At 42.1% G+C, this 17,303-nt stretch overlaps 1 protein-coding gene across 6 annotated transcripts in view; it reads right to left on the bottom strand.

Annotated features, from left to right (window-relative positions):
• Positions 1-17,303, bottom strand: part of NEURL1 (neuralized E3 ubiquitin protein ligase 1) — a 147,815-nt gene that overhangs the window by 56,195 nt on the left and 74,317 nt on the right. For all 6 annotated transcript variants that reach the window (XM_048946839.1, XM_048946835.1, XM_048946838.1 and 3 more), the window contains exon 2: positions 1,126-1,367. In XM_048946839.1, coding sequence (XP_048802796.1) covers positions 1,126-1,227 — 102 coding nt within the window. In that variant the 5' untranslated portion in view covers positions 1,228-1,367. The remainder of the gene's footprint in view (positions 1-1,125; positions 1,368-17,303) is intronic.

Raw genomic sequence — 17,303 nt, 5'->3', positions numbered from 1 at the left:
GACAAAAGGCAGAGATATCAGTCTACATGAGAAAAACATGATGTCTGCAATGCTCTCTCTTCTGACATTACTGCTGTCAGTAGACTGACTCAACAAAGCAGTCAGCAGACTGTCAGAAAGATCCTTTTCTCAGATAGCAATTCTGACAGCAGTTACTGCTCCTTTCACCCAAACCCTTTTATCACCCATGCCGAGCTCTTTCACTTCCAGGTCCTTTTCACCTGCCTTTCCACCTCTTACCTCTTTGCTGTGGAGAGGCTAACTCTCACCTCCAGACCACCCTCACTGCTGCCTTGTTTATAGGAAAAAAAGCTCTCATTGTGAAACGAAATACAGTAGTTAACTCCTCATCCTCCCTCAGTGTGCCCACTAAAGCTCCTTTGCATGATGCATGCAAAGCCTGGCTGGCTAGAGATGCATACACTCTACTCAGCACTGGTGAGACTGTACCTCAAATACTACATTCAGTTTTGGGTTCCACACTACAAGAAAGACATCAAGGCCCTGGAGCTTGTCCAGAGAAGGATCTGGAGCACAGGTTTTATGGGGAACGGCTAAGGGAACTGGGTTTGTTTAGTCTGAAGAAGAGGAGGCTCAAGGGGGACATTATGGCTCTTCACAATGATCTTAAAGGAGGTTGTAGTGAGGTGGGAATTGGCCTCTTCTCCCAGATAACAGCCATAGGACGAGAGGTAATGGCTTCAAGCCGTGCCAAGGGTAGTTTAGGTTGAATATTACAAAAAAAATCATTCTCAAATAGAGTGGGGAGGTATCGGCACAGTCTTCCCAAGGAGGTTGTAGAGTCACTGTCTCTGGAGGTGTTCAAGTAAAGGGTACATGTGGAACTGAGGAACATGGTCTAGCGGTGTGTTGGTGATGGGTTGATGGTTGGATAAGATGATCTTAGTGGTCTTTCCAGCTTAAATGGTTCTATGATTCCTTGAGCTGTAATGACAGACCAAATCGAAGTACCAACAAAGACTGGTGACGTTTAAAGGCCAAGATCGGACTGTTTTGCTTTTATTGTGGATGAGATAAAGATCTGCTGCAAGCATCAAAACCTGGTAGACTCCAACACATACCCAGCAGCTACCATGCCAACAAGGGAAGGTATCAATTACTCACCTTAAGCCTGACTTGCTCGTAAATAACAATAGGTCTGTTGCTGAAGGTAATGGCATTGCAGAAGCTAGCCTGGCGCTTCACTGCCTTCTGTGTTGTGTCCATGATGATCTGGGACCCCTTTGTGTGGGGGTGGAAAAGCAGAGGGGTGATGGACAGAGCTCCACACTGGGGGATGGGGAGACAGTGCTTCTGCTTGTGGTGACATCGGTGGGAGGAGGGAGGGAATGAGCCACCTATGGAATCTGAAAGTAGAATGAAAGAACAAAGGTTTCAAATCATTCTTGAGCACCACTCAGCAATAACCCACCTGGATTCCTTCACCAACCAACATTCTTCCCTTCTCCTCTCTCTACTGATGGGAACCTCAGCTGAGATCCCACTTGCCACGTAGGTCCTTATCTGCACATTATGACACAGTGACAAAAGCAGAAAGGGAGCAAGGGAATCAAGCAAGGAGGAAATTACATCTTTCTCTAACCAAGGCCCTATACAAAGAGTCAATGCACAATCAACACAGTCACAACAGCAGCTTTGTCCATGAATGGAAGGACCCATGAGTTTATTTTCAACAGGGAATCTGCAGCAGTTCAAGCACAGAACAATCATTATACCAAACAAAAGTCATCTGCTTCCTTTTCCTTGTGTGCACAAATAAACTGCATTGTGCACATATGTTTGGGAGGAGATGCTCAGATTTAGAAAGAGTACCAACAAAATAATGAATTATTACAGGATAGACTGAGGGATGCAATAAAAGCAAATGTGACCTTAGCAATGCGTCAGTTTGCTTTTGCATGACTAACAGTATGCTTTAAAACTCTATTTCTCAAATGCACAAGCTACATAAACTAATTATATCCATTCTTCATGCAAATTCATTGCTGACAGTTATGTCTTTCTACAGCTACTATAAAAATAGTGGTTACAACTCTAATATAATTCTTGGGAGGTAGAAATACAAAGCCTGGACTTTATTTCTCACAGCCTTTGGGGCAGTGTTAGTCTCTAGCTACATGAAGTTGCAATGATTCAGGCTCACCCAACAAGTACCAACAGAACATGGATTCCAATAAGAACATTTTGACTCAGCTTTCACACCAGCTACTCTAGCTTTCTGCTGTCATCCCCCTGTTGTTCTGTCTCCCAGTTCTACCCCTTCAAAACAGAGTAGGAAGGCCAAATGGTTTTACCTTTAAAAGCTCTCATCAGTGCTTTAAATGAGAGACAACCAGGTGGAGGTGATTTGATGCTACGGATTACATGGAATATAAGTAATTTTCATTCTCCTGTTCCTCACAAGAAGCTAATAACAAATATACATTCATGTCACCTGTGCATCCAGATCTGAATTTTGTAACTCAAATGCATTTCTAGCAGCCACATACCAAAATGAACTCGTGCAGCACAAAGGCACAGAAATTTTAACTTCCTTGCCTCTATGCTCTAATTTTACTGGTTAGTTATAATCACAGCCAAACAACTGCTGCATCTCTCTATAGGATGTGATGCCCTTTCAAAACACTGTAATGAAGTGATGAAAACCACTCACAACTTCCAAAACAGGCTCTGATAACAGCACTGCGTATGTCCAGAGCATCTGCTGGAGTCATGCTATGGAGCCTTAGGGTCCCGCCTGACCCTGTGGAAAAGATGTTAGTGGAATGCTTATTTGCTGTGACAAGGTGGCCCTGCTGGGTGAGAATGAGTCAAACCACCCTAGGTCAATGCCTGCAGGATGTGCTTCCCCATACATATAGCTGAAACTCAGGTCAACTATGCTCTATGGAAATAGAAGAATCCCCCCCCAGGGATGAGCTTTCTCAGGTAGAAAATGTGGATGGGGATGAGATTTCTACCTGCACCCACATGTTCTTACACTCCCACATGAGGAACACGGACAGATAAGGATTGAAAAAGGTCTTAACTTAAAAAAAGAAAAAAAGGCTTAATTTTAAACTAACAAATATTTGCATTTTATTTTCACCTCAGAAATTATTGGAGAAGATAGAAAGCAATGGGCCAAATATGATGTCTTTACTCAGTTCTTCAGGACAGTATGCCACTCCAATAGGAGAACACACCATACAACCTCAGACTGCAACACAAACACATAAGACTGGACTCAGACAAGGAAGCCGTCACTTTGGAAACACAGTCTGGTGATACATCGCTGTGCTTGCTTGGCCAGCTAAAGCCAGAATAAATCATGAGCTTTAAGTCTTTGTTCAAACTGAACTTGACCTGGACCACGGCCTTCTCCAGTTCACTTATTTAACTACACATTTTGATATTCTCAGTTTTTGCTACCAGCAATATCAGTACAGTACATCCAGGACCCTTGCAGTAGGCTTCAATGATTTTTTTATTTATATAAAGAACTGAGTGAAGATCACAAACCTGGAGCTGTAGTTGGCAAACCATGCAAGTCCTTCCGACTTCACACAAAACATGAGAAACTGCATTAACCGAAAGTCTGTACCAGACTCCTCGTCTCCCACAAGCTGACTTATCAGTCATTTACAAAGGACAAAGTTATTGCTTCAAATAAAATTTGCAAACAAACAAGAAGGTTGAAATCTGAAAGCACATTCAAGGGCACTGCAGATTTCCCATGCCACAACAGGGTGCTAAAAGAGCCAGGCATAAATACTTCCTGCTGACAAATGGGACTTGTAGCAACAAGCCAGCGCCACGCAAACAACTGGAATCTTGTGACAAAAGTCATAAGACCAAAATCACGTCAGAAAACCAGCCCTCATGTCAAACTGCTGCAAACTTAGAGAAGGACCATGGGTCTCTATACAGGTTTCATGCTGAGGGTCGCAAAGATCAGCATCTGCTCACTCTCATAGTTTTAAAGATGGGATAGGCTGCCATTTCCAGTTCATGCTCAACAACAGATGCCATTTGTATCATTTCTTTTGGTAACGAAAACCACAGTGTGAAGCAGTCCAAGCCACTCTTCCTTCAGCATCCTAAGAGCTCTTTGCTGGAGCCCTGGCTGTTTGAAAAAGCAGAATGTTGTCCCAGAGGTGACACGTGTGCTAAATGTCCCTGGGCTCCTGGATCTCAAGGCCTGAGGAAGACTCATTTGTTCTGTAAAAGGCAGCACTGGGGCACTGGATGTTCTCAGCTTAGAAAATGTGTCCCAAAGCCTGCTACAGGTTTTCACCACAAGTATTCATGCTCTGCAAAATGAAAATCTTCAAGGCTTCGGATTTCTTAAATGCAGCAAAAGAATGACTGGAGTTCATTTTTTAGAAATACATTTTTCTCCAGTTGAAAAATTCTTGATAATCACTTACCAGAATCATGTCAAAACTCATTTCAGACTGAAAACTAACTGCAAAGTATTTAAGATAAACTTCTTTAAGCGTGTGAAATGAACAGCATTCAGAAATGAGTGAGAGAGAAGATTTCAGACCAGGGCCCAGGGACTGACATACAAAACAGGTGGGAACATCCAAGCCATGTCCACCTGGGGAGGAAGTGTGGGGTCAGCGACAGAGCTGTGCCTGTCCTGCAGGACAGCGATGGGGAAAGGAGCAGACAGAGCTGTGAAAGGAGAATAGGGTTCCAAAATCCTGACATTATCCAAAGAGGATGACAAAGGTGTTTTATCTGCCCACCAGTCTTACTGAGCGCGCATTTAAAAGGATGGATTTGGGAACATCAGTGCAGCAGGAAAGTCTTAGCCCTGAAATAAAACCAAAGCTACATGGTTAACAGCAGCACAGGGAGACAAAACAATCAAGTACAAGATGAATAATCATAACGCAGCCCGCTTTTTGAGGTGGTTCCCTATTTTGGAAAATTATGGTATTGAAACAGAGTAGCTACTTCTACTGATTCTTCACATTTATTAACAAAGTTCAAAAGGAGAAAACCACAACAAATTCCTAGTGCTAGGCTTTGCAAATGCATTTTTCTAAGCACCTTTCAAGATATGGTTTACTAAAAATAAATATTAGCTTAACACCATGGGAAACTGAAAGGGGTTGCAAGCCTTGCTTTCTTCACATGCAGCCTGATCCTGGGCATTAGCACAGGAGAGAAGGAACCATAAATAAGTACTAACGTAAAAACAAAGTATTTTTCAATGCCTTTATAAATGTGTTTGCTTTTTTTGAAGAAATAATTGCTTATCTCCAGGCTACAACCAACTCTCCCTATGCCTGTTGTGGTGACAATGGCCCTATCAGATTGCTGTCACCATGGTCAACTACTAATCTTAGCATTACAAGATGACCAGGAAACAAAGCTTTGCCCTTGCAAAAGGACTACAGCTTTGGAGAGGTTGGGGCACAGAATGATAGAAATGCGCAGGGTTAATTCAGGAGGATTAAATCCAGGCAGCCTGAAATTATAGAGCATCTTGGGTTAAACTTTACTGAATTAGGGACTTATCTACAAGGTGGATCTGAGCCAGCAGGTCAGATCTAGCACTCCCATCCAAGACTCCAAAACAAGTCAAAGCCAAAACGTAACTTATTTTCATCTGTGCTATTTTAGCAGTGATGAGATGTATCAAGAAGAGTAGGTTAGCACATAGTGTAAGATTTTCCACTTAAACTGCAAACTAGGAGACAAGAGACAGGTGCAGACAGACAACATGTACATGAAAGGAGATAATACCAGCTCGGGTAAGGCTTAGAGTTATACTTCTCTCTCTCTTTTTTTTTTTTTTTTTTTTTTTTTAAAGACCAAAAAAAGCAAAACAATGTCTGAAGTAGTACACTTGTAGTAGACTTGTAGACAAGTGTGGCTTTGTAGACACCTCTGAGATGCCCCTCCACTATGAAAAGTAGGCAACAAAAGCCAGAGCAAGATGATCCACGATGGATCCAACTCTCAAAACTGACTGATGAGGAGTCGTCAGTGTTTGAGAAACATTCCAAGTGATTAAGCTTATTTTTTATGCCACTGAGAAAAATAAAACCAGTAGAAGCGGTACAAAAAAGTGGCGGTAAGGACAGAACGTAGAACCAGCTATAATTTGCAATACAAGTTCATTGAGGAGCAGTGATCCTGTTTAGCCACTCCTCATGCTGAGGCACTCAGGAGGCACTCCTCTGCAGGAGTGTCAGGCAATGACCTGGGCGTGGAACTTTTTCAGCAACCTCAGCAGAACCCATTAAACAGTACGTCCTTGGTTACAGCCCAGATACAAGGCTTTCTGAGGGTGTGCTTGAAGATGATACAGAGGCTATGAGTATTAGCAAGGGTCAGGAGGGTGGCAGTTTGTACAGAGGTTGAAAAAGGAGACAAGAAAAGCTTAGGAGAGATAGGAAAAGAGCTCTGCTCCAGTTAATATATAGAAAGTCTGAGTCGTTTTTTTTTTTTTTTAAGCAAAAAAATCTGAGAGCAAAGATATGTTTGGCCAAAGGAGATATAAGTACCATAAAGGAGAAGTGAATCTGTTTAATTATTTGTAGAAAGGTTATATCAGAACGTTTGTGGAAATTACAGAGAAAGATATAATGAAGATGTTCCTGGGCAGAGCCCAAAGATGTGGCACTGAGGGACATGGTTTGGTGGTCATAGTGGTCATGGGTGACAGTTGGACAAGATGGTCGTAACAGCCTTTTCCAACCTTAATGATCCCATGATTGTATGATCCTTTGTGCAAAGGAAGCTGAAGAAGACCCAAAATGCAGGAGAGGCAGGAAGCAAGGAGAACAGGGCAGGACAGAGCTGGGGAGGTGACCCCAGGAAGAACAACCCAGCTGCTGGCATTGTGAGCAGTCAGCAGTGCCAAGTAGTGTGAGGATGGCTCTTTGGGGGGGAAAAAAAAAGACTGTATCAAAAGAGAGTTGTAGGAATATAGAACTATTTCTATATGTTTATAAAGCTGATTAAAAAAAAGTCCCTTTCCCTTGTAGATTAATTTTTAAAGTCAGCACCTTCAGTAATGATACCATGTAATAATTAACCACCTGTAGGCCCCTAATTAGGGGGGTCTTTATTCAGCATCTCCTACAGACAGACATCTGCAGCAATTCTGTCACCAACATTACTATGACCTCCTTCTGTGTCACTGCCCTTTGCAGGATCACGCATTGTAGTCTACCTGGGACAAGCCAGTGAAGCTCCAATTATTCATTTTCTCAGTATAGAGCAGGACTAGGCACATAAAACACTTTACACCTGCATTAACATTAGAGTTCCCCCAAAGCTTCATCTACCCAGCCTAGAGTTTCCAAACAGCTTTAGGTGCATTTTCCCTTTCCCTCCTGCAACGTTAGGCACAGCTGTGATGAACGGTAAAGCCGCTGCCCAAAGGTAGCTGTGCTTCACTGCATAGCCTGCAGAGCAGCCACACCAGGAGGGTTAATGACAGCTCACACTGCAAAGAGGTGGCTACATAAAAACAGAGCCCAACTGCAAATATTTTATGGCCACGTAGTATTTCCATGGACTACAAATCAACGTAAAAGATGTTTTCTTCGAGGGGCCTCATATAGACTGTGTTTTTAAAATGCATTCCCTCTGCTAAATATAAATCAGTAAGAGTTTTTGTTCTTCCAAAAGATTAACTAGCCTCAGTATTTTGGGATCTAATTCTGGAATACTTGAAGATGTGCCAGCTGTCTCTTCCAATTTAAATAGTTTAATGGAAAGTTTATCCTGGGCACATTTTCCATGTACGGTATAATAGCTTGGAAGTCCGAATATTAAGAGTTCACCACAAAAGTAGTAATTTGTCAAGGTTCAACTTCACATATTTCTCAAGACAAGGAGGAAGGTGGGAACAATGGAGACCAGGCATAAGGCAAGACTAGAAGTGGCTGCGGCAATAACATGGACCTGCAGAACTAAAATCTAAGAGAGTAGAAAATGGAGTACTCTACAAAACGGTGCAAAGAAAATACAAGTTAGAGAAACTTCTGTTCTGAACTCAGGCCCTGGAGTTATCTCTGAAGCATACCTTCAGAAATGAGAAATCAAAGATGTGTTTCTAGACTCAGCATCTAAGTGGAGTGAAGCTTATAGCAGGCTAGTCATACTGTATATTTACAATACAATGAGCTATAGCAGGATGCTTTTCTTAATTCAGTCCCTCTGTCACCAATGACAAGAGATTGGGTGTTAAGAGGGTAATGATGAGCATCTCTGAATCATGCTTCTTGTCTGGATAGAGCACTGGGAGAGCATCCTCCAGTTGACTACCTCTCATCTCTTAGCACCACTCCCTAACCAGAGACCACTTCTCACTGCGAAAGACAGAAGTCCCAGACTGGGTACACACTCCTACCATGCTCTTTACAAAAAATTTGGCTCTGCTGAGTATCTCTGTAATAAAGCAAGTGAACAATAGTACAGGCTCCCCAAAACAGGACAGAAAGCAGAAATATATCTGCAGACACAGGAAGGAAGGTGATATGAGTGCTGGGCATTTAAAGCTTGTATCCATAGCTGCAGGGCAGAGAGCAAAGGCTGCTGGATGGATGCCTCTAGAAAGACCCCGGAAAATACTCCACCACACAGACAGCACCATTCACCTCCAAGGAAACATTACGCTTGCACTAACTGAAATATTCCCAAGGTTACAGTGATTTAATTCTACTACCACTTCCCCAAAGCCACAAAAGGTTGAGGCCAACTTGCTAGAGCGTAGATCACAGCAATCAGAAAAGAGCTCTTGCAGCCTCAAGAGCACACAGGTTCAACCACACCAGGCATTCAGCACTTTAACATCCCTTGTGCCACTCCAAATACCCATTCTTGGGCACAGTATGGGTATTTGGAGCATACCCATACACAGCCAGCACCGAATCCATGTGCTCCTGCCTTACAGAAGCATATACGAACAAAGCATTAACATTCCTTACAATTCAGAAATGCTGACAACTTTGGATCGAAACAGTGAAATTTCCAGTGGCTTTGCTGTCTCTTCTGCATTTTGCTGCCTGAATTTATTGCAAATGTCATGTGTGGATGGCTTCACTTTAATTTAGTATCTGGTTGGTCAGGATATATAACCCAGAGCCTGTTCTTTTACTTCTCTTCTTACCCAGCTGGACAGTGTAGATTATGTTTATCATTCACTACCACATACCATGAAGTTTTAAGCCGTAATGCCGTTTCTAAAGAATCTCAGGAAGCAATTTTTCTTCTTATACATGACATTTACATTTGGAGCGTGCCATTTTTCCTAATTTAAACCATCCATTTAGATTCACTTTGAGGTACTATAAAGTTGGGTCATTTTGTGTTGTGTTAGTCTTCTTTAAAAATGCAATGCTTGGGTCATATTTATTTCACACTCTTCCTTCTAAAGTTCACTGCCACTGTTATTTGCAGGGTCTCTTGACAGCATACCTGCTGGAAGCAGCTCCTTACCCCATCCACATTTAAAACTTAACAAGCACTTCTAAAATGTGATTATTGTTCCAAACCCAAACAGTGCTTTGTAAAGGCTCCCCTCTCACTGTTCTCAGGGGTTTAAGCACATCTCCTTCCTTTACTGGTGGCTGCCTCCAAGGATGTGTCTAAACCCAGGAGCAGTACTTTCTTTCCTGCAGGACTGCCAGAGTTGCTCACAGCAAGGCAATGGCACAGCCAAAGGACAGTGCTCAGCTCTACAAGCTTCAAATCATTAAGGTTCCAACCTTAATGAGACCACAGAGATCATCTATGGTTTTAAACTGAGACAGGGGAGATTTAGGTTCAATATTAGGAGAAAGTTTTTCACACAGAGAGTGGAACAGGTTGCCCAAGGAGGTTGTGGATGCCCAATCCCTGGATGCATTCAAGGCCAGGCTGAATGTGGCTCTGGACAGCCTGGTCAGGTGACTGGTGACCCTGCACGTAGCAGGGGTTGAAACTAGATGATCATTGTGGTCCTCTTCAACCCAGGCGATTCTATGATTCTATGGTCTAGTCCAACCATCAATCCATCCCCACCATGATCACTAACCATGTCCCTCTGTGCCACATCTCCATGTCTCTTGAACACCTCCAGGGACTCCAACAACCTCCCCGGACAGCCTGTTTTGAAAAAATGGAATCTTCTACTCCCAACAGATACACCAGTAATTTCCTGACTGCAATCATGACCCTCCAAGCACGATGCTGATTGCTGTATGAACCTTTTGCAAAACCCTTCTGGTGTTGATGTTGTAACGCTCAGATTTTTGCTTTCTGCACATTGGTAGCTGTAGATGCATTGTCACTTTGTGGTTAGTTGCTACAGTCTTAGAACTACTTACATCCACATCCGTTATCCAGATATCAAAGATTTTCATCCAAAATAAAGAACCAAAACAGTCCTAAAGGGAAGCCCTTTAAATGTGTAATTATGGAGGGTTTTCTGGTTTCTTCGCTGACAAAGAGAAATTGCAGTTGAATTTTTGGATTTGATGTATACACATTCTGACTCATCCCAGAAGATATTGATCCCAGCAGCTTTATTGCCTGATTATGTTTGGCAGCACGTAAACTCTTAACATGGGGTTATTAGATCTAACAGCTTAACAGGTACACAAAAATGTGACTCTACTATTTGGTCATGTTTTACCACCTCATAAATCTTTCAGAATGACAGGAGCAACGTACTTCCTTGAATTCCTCCTCCACCATTTCTTTACTGAAATCCTCATTTCTGCTCTCCTACAGGAGAGTTCAGACCACACAAACTTTGCCTCTGCTTGCTTTGCCATCATTTCTTCTCCAAAATTAGATACGCTAGCCAGCATATACAATTAAAATATTATTTTTCCAGGCCAATAATTTGAGTGCTGCTGCAGGAAAGCAAGAGAAAGGGCAACATTTCTCTCCTTGCACAATAATTTGGACATCCACTGGTGTATTCCTTCATTAATCTTCACTTTCTGTACCAAAAGGGAGAAGAGGAATCTAAATTACTGACTTCGCCAGTCCCATCTGGCTCTGCAGCACATCACTTGCACCAGTTTAAACACACCTTCCAGTCATTAACTTTGTTTCTTTTGCATCTGAATCTGGCCCTATGAATTCAAACTTGAAACTTCAATGGCCAGTCAGGAAATAAAGTTACTGTTTATTGTAACGAAGACAAACAGCATCCTTGGCGCTGATTCCAAACAAAAAGCATGAACACTATTCCATCATCCTTCCGAGCAATTCCCATGCCAGGTCCATGAACTTATTAACACTTTGCTATAAATAGGTGCTGGAGAAGCCTGTACAGGAACTTGTTTTTCTCAGTGCCTATTGCAACAGGCCAGCCAGTAAATGACCCAAGAGTGTTGAATCTACACAGCCTAAGGACAAGAGCACGTAGGGTGGCGTGTCTTTCAAAGCAACTCTACCTGCCATCCTTATGCTGAATCTCACACCAGAAGACAGCTGGGAGGTGACTCTAAGAGCACATGGAAGGGCTCCCATCCTCTCCGATTTTGTAAAGGCAAAAACATACTTCAGACTAGAAGCTCAAGGCCTGTTTATTAAAAGCCTTCTCAGAATTCCCATAAAGTGTCATTATTATTTCCTTAGTACTTGCGTCAACCTCTCAAGTCTTTTTGTAGAGAAGGATACCCCAACAAAACTTATATTTAGGAAGCTTCACTACCTCTAGCTTGAAATTTTGTTAACATCAACATGCACAAGCTATGCAGAAGAAAACCTACGACATAATCTTCCTCAATTTCAGACTTGCTGTCATGACCATGCCTTACACCAAGACGATCAGTTATTCACCAAAGTTGGGTAACTTACACAGGTGACCTGGGAGATACAATGTGAAGATGACTATTTCTAAATAGCTGACAAAAGAGAGAGGGGTTAGAAAAGCATGCCAGTTTGTAAAAGGAAGTTGATGCTGTTTTAAAATTCATGCAAAGGGAATTTTTGCGTATTAGAGTATTGGTAAGAGCAGAAAGAGGAAGAAATGCAGTGCAGAGCATTGTTCCTGATAAAGTCATATTCATGGTGTAACTGCCTTGAAGCTCCTGCAGGAATAAGAAACAATTTTAAAGGAATCAAGGGGCTGTACCCTCTTGGTGGAAAGACATCTACACTATCACAGAAGAGCAAAGAGCAATTAAGAGCTGAAGCCAATTCATTCATCCACCTTCCTTGTTTTGCATAGCTTGAAAAATCGTGGAAAATCTTTAGCCATCTTGTCACGCTAAGAGGCATTTCTTCCAAAAACAACCTCTGGATTGTTATTACTTTTTTAGTACATAATTGCACCTATTTCTATAAGCGACTACCCTAAACTTTAACTTAACTTCATGCCTAACAAACACTCCAGCATAGCCAGCATACAGATGCAGCTGTTGAAGAGGAGGCTGCACCCCCGGACCATGAAGCACTTCCCTGCTTGGTTTTCTTCATTCAAAAGCATATCTCAACACACAATTTGAACCAACTGCTATATATACAGTATATACATAAAAACACTATTTGTCATCAAATTGAAGTTGCACAAGTCCAAAATTGCTACCCATATTTTCTCAGATTGCACACTCCAAAGTTACTTCTCCAATGTGTGGAAATTATTCCAGGTAACTTGCCTGTACTTTTACTTGACTACAGCTTCCTACACAGTGCCACACACATCCTCCTGCATCACACAAGTTGAAGAACCAGGCATACGTGCTACAGAAATATTGATTTTGCTACATCAAAAGACCTATTAGATAAGGTTTGTCCATGAGAATTCAAGCACAGATTTACCAGAGTACAAGATTAGAAGATGCAAAACGTGCGTTGTCATGGGCAATAGACAAAATGCAAGACACCAGTTACCATATGCTAAATAACTTCTCAGTCTCCTTCAGGCAATTACCTGTGCACTGGTAAGTCTGAATTGTGATCAGCATGGAATGACCTTTGGAGTCCTCAGAGAACAGCTCTGCTGGATGTGGATGCAGAAAGTGAAAATCTCTGAAGCTGTGGGATAACTGATAAACAGGTAAAGAGAGCACAGGCAGTCACTTAGATAAAAGGGTAGAAACATCTTCCAGCAAAGTGACTGAGGTTACCCGACCTTTGGTAAAGAGCGTTTTAAGAACTGCAGTCATTTCTTAAAGTCTCTGAATGACTTTCACAACCTTTCACATCCATTTGGAGAACATTCAGATGATATCTCTCTGCATTTTATCCTCGCTACCATGGGAATGGATAGCCTGAAAGCTTTATCCTTTGTATGATAAATGCCAATGCACCACTGCCAAAAAAGGATACAGGGAGCTGGAATCCCTGCGTCTCCATACCCACTTCTAACACCTTAAGCAGAGGCACAGAGATCTGCAATTAGAGCTTGCAGATCTTTGTGTTGATCATCTTAATTACTAAATTTAGAAGGAACTGCTCATTTCTTTGCATCAAGTGAGAACTCTAAGCCCAGATGAAAACCTCACAGTAGGATCGGATCTTTTGCAAGCAGAAGCACCCCAGGTGTAGGGAATAAAAACGTCTGAGTTCTGTTGTTCTGGCAGGTACTTTGCTAGAGGTGGACCTGACAAACCAAGGGGCAGTCTGTCTTCTTTCATCAAAACATATGAGATTTCAGGAGTTAATTTACAGCATAATACAAGATTTTCTAGTGTATCTCAAAGTCAGCCTTGCTCACTTTCCCATCTAAGCCTGCTAGAAGCTGTGTTCAAAATACTGTAAGTAAAATCAGACCTTTTGCAGTCAGTAACCATGCAAATTCCAAGCCACAGAATATAGATACATGATATCTAGATACTGAATCAGCTACCCATGGCTCAAGCAATAGAGCACAGAGCTGGACAGAAGGAAGTCTGCCCGGAAACCTTGTCACAGCCGTGTCACTTGATCAAGGTCTCTTCTGTCAATTTTGCAGAGCCTTTGAGGGACAGAAGGAATGAAAGTAGAAGAATAGCAACTCTCATCATGTGAGAGGGACCTTCATTCATCGGGACTCCCAGAACTGCATTCCCTCTAAGCATACAGCTTCACTCAGAACTGAAATAGAAGACAGCCTCTTTCTGGGGACTCTTTCCCTTTGGAACTGAAAAAATCAGAGGGCAGTATTGAACTAGTTAAGGATAGGCAGAAAATAAATTAAGCAATTTTCCTTTTCCAAGCTGCATAAAATTTACAGCATCAATAATGCCTTTGTGAAAGTAATTAGATTCTTAAGGCTCTATTTTATATTTGATAATATGAATCTGGTGTGCAAAGACATAAGTCATTTTGATCTGGGATGCTTCAGCACATGATGGGCATCCTTATATTTCTATCTTCCACAGACTTTGTTTCTTTTCATATTTTATTTTAATCTCAGTCTCCTTGCAGGATGCTATTTTTTAACCTTTGAAAATACCAATTCTTAACAATCTCTGTGTCTCCTGTCAGTCACTCAAGAGAAAATTGAGTTGCCCTGGAAAAAAGTAAGGTTCTATTCTAAGTTATTTTAGTTGAGTGAATATTAGAGATATACGAAGTAGAACTCAAGTTGTAGCTTTCAAAAATTTCCTCCCAAAAGCCTTTTCCCTTTAAGTCCAGGATTTATTTCTTTCCTAAACCACAGGCCCAATGCCCTTGCCACCAAGTTGCCGTTTGGCCAGTTGTCTAACATTTAGCTTTTCCAAACAAAAAAATTATGAAGACTTTCTCCTTAAGCAAAAGATGTTTACCAGAAGAAATTTTCCTTACTTCAAGGCAGCAACCGACCCAAAGCACGCATCACATTTACGCCAGAACTGTGACAAATGCCTGTTGAACTGCAGCACTTAAACCACTTGCATTTTAAACAGCAGTTTGTCAAGTGATGTTAATTATTTGGGAGGTCTATGCTCCTAGAAACATAAACATTTCTTTTTATACTGATCACATTTTTTTTCCATGCGGTGCTTCCAGCAGAGATTGAAATTAAAATGGTTTCTGTGTGCCATGGTTTGGTTTATGGCTCAATTTCCCTGCAAACACATGGTAGCATTGCGCTGGGGCTCTACACAACACCTTGCCATCCTTCCTTGACTGCTGGAAACCTCTCAAGAGGTGGGAGAGCACTTCCACACTCAAACTCACTCCCTCTCCATAAGTCTACACGGCTTTCTCATGGCTGTTGGATAGTATAGGTCTGGGACCTGCAACAGCCTGAGGAGCATCTGAAGTTTGCAAAGCAAGCGAAGGGCTTGGTTAGCTGGGAAGCACCACAGGGAACAGAAGACTAGGCTCTTTCAGGAGGCTTAGCCAAAGCAAACCTTCACTCCTGCCAAGATGCAACTCAAACACGAGCACCTGCTGCCCTCAAAACACCAACTGAATTGTGCTTCCCCCACACCACACCAAGACTGACCTTAGTTTTGAGTGGTACTCAGTACCTATGGAGAAGGCTTCATGCAATCACAAGAAGCAAACCAGAGTAAAACCTGCAGAGAGACTACAACTGGTGCTCTCAGAAAACACACTGTGCAGTCTGCATGTCAGCGCTGGGAACTACCCAGGGCTCTGTGTGCTTTGATCCATAATGATTTCTTTTCAAAGGTAGTTAAAGATGGGAACAGTTTCTGTCACCTACTTGAAATTTATGAAGAGGTCACCGAACATCTGTCTTGTTTGGTCAAGTGTAGGGTCCTTTCACTTCTCCAGACTTCATCAACAATGTCTGCTGTAGAACCCCAGGGCTGCAGCAGTGTGTTTTAGGTCTCCACACTCTCACCAGCCTCTGGACAGGACTGCTGCATGAGGGACACCACAATCTGCAAGGTACGACAACTCAAACCCTAGGCACCCTACATTACTTGACCTCTAATGCTTCCTCTCTGTATTAGCATATATCCTTTTCTGACTGAGTAAATGAGTAAATGCAAAACAAACCACAAAAAAGGAGCTGATTTTTATAGCAAGGAGCCTTGGTTTATCCCAAGGGCTTGAGGAAAAGGGCAAGAACTCCAGATTTCTACCAACACAGGCTGTTGCAAGGGAAACAAGCAGAATTACACCATTTATGTTCCACATCACATTCATTAATGTACATTGCTTTTATTATGTCCAACTACCCGCCCTTTTCTTCTTTTTTATTACTATCATTTTTTCTTTAAGATAAAAGTGCTGTCAACCTTTACAATGGGAAATATATACTAAGGCATCTGATCAATTATAATGGCTCTGTCTGCATTCCTCCTCCTTTGCTGGGCTGCCAGACCCACAGTGAATCCCAGATAAACCGAACGACTCTTCTTCCTAGACCCACCAATTGCAGTTATCTTGAATGTTTTTTTTAATGCCAACAAAGTACAGCATCCCTTCAAGACACAACCAAGGACAGAGTCAAGGAACAGAAATACCATTGAAGCCATCTTGACAAGAGCCACAGAGGAGAAGGCTCTGACTCATCTCAGACCAGCTTTGCTCAGATAAATATGTCTTCAAAGAAAAATACTGTAATTTAGAAAGGGATAGATGGGAAGAAAAACAAACAGACAGCAACACTAATAGGGATCAACCCTACAGCAAAATACCGTCAGACACAGCACTGCAGCATATGCTCTGGTCAGGGGCACATGGACCACGAGGCTGGCAGGCACGCTCCTTGTTCAGCCTCTGGGAGATAAGATCTCTCCTGACCTCCAGTTCCACTCCCTGCTGCGCCATCAGTAAATTCCTACTGATTCCCCAGGGCAATCCATCAGGATCAATTTCTTGCTTTGCCTTCACTTTTCAAGAAGTTCCCTTTTACTCTATGATTAATCTTTTTCAGGCTGATCTCAATTCTACCCTCAGCATGTATGGACATTAATGCAAAATTCTTTATTAAAAAGAAAGCAGGCCTGTCAATTTTGAGACTGCATGGCTAGAGACCACCACTTCTTAACTCCTCCTAGATGCCAGCAATGGCAGTTGTATTTGTTCCACAAACCTATTTTATACCATTAACAATATGTTTCTTCTGGTTCTGGGAACATTTGTTCTGATCAAGCATGATGATGATTCCCTGGGACTCACCAGAGGATCCAACAAACCCTTCTGAAGAGACACCTGCTACCTCTAAATTAATTGAACGACAGCTAAACATACCATCCATAATTCTCAACAAAAGAGGAATTAAGTAAGGAACAAGTGAAGACGGATCAGATGTAAGAACAGCTCCCAGTAGAGGAGGGTGAGGACCGCTCAAAGAGGTGACAAATAAGACAACCAAATCTGAAAAATAACACAAAACATTCAGTCCCTTGGTCCCCTCAGCATCAAGAGGGAAAACGAACAGGGATAATATG

Source organism: Lagopus muta, chromosome 5 (genome assembly GCF_023343835.1).
Source record: "Lagopus muta isolate bLagMut1 chromosome 5, bLagMut1 primary, whole genome shotgun sequence".
Classification (NCBI taxonomy): Eukaryota; Metazoa; Chordata; class Aves; order Galliformes; family Phasianidae; genus Lagopus; species Lagopus muta.
Note: the sequence above shows the minus strand (reverse complement) of the source record. Positions and strands in the feature narration are given on the sequence as shown.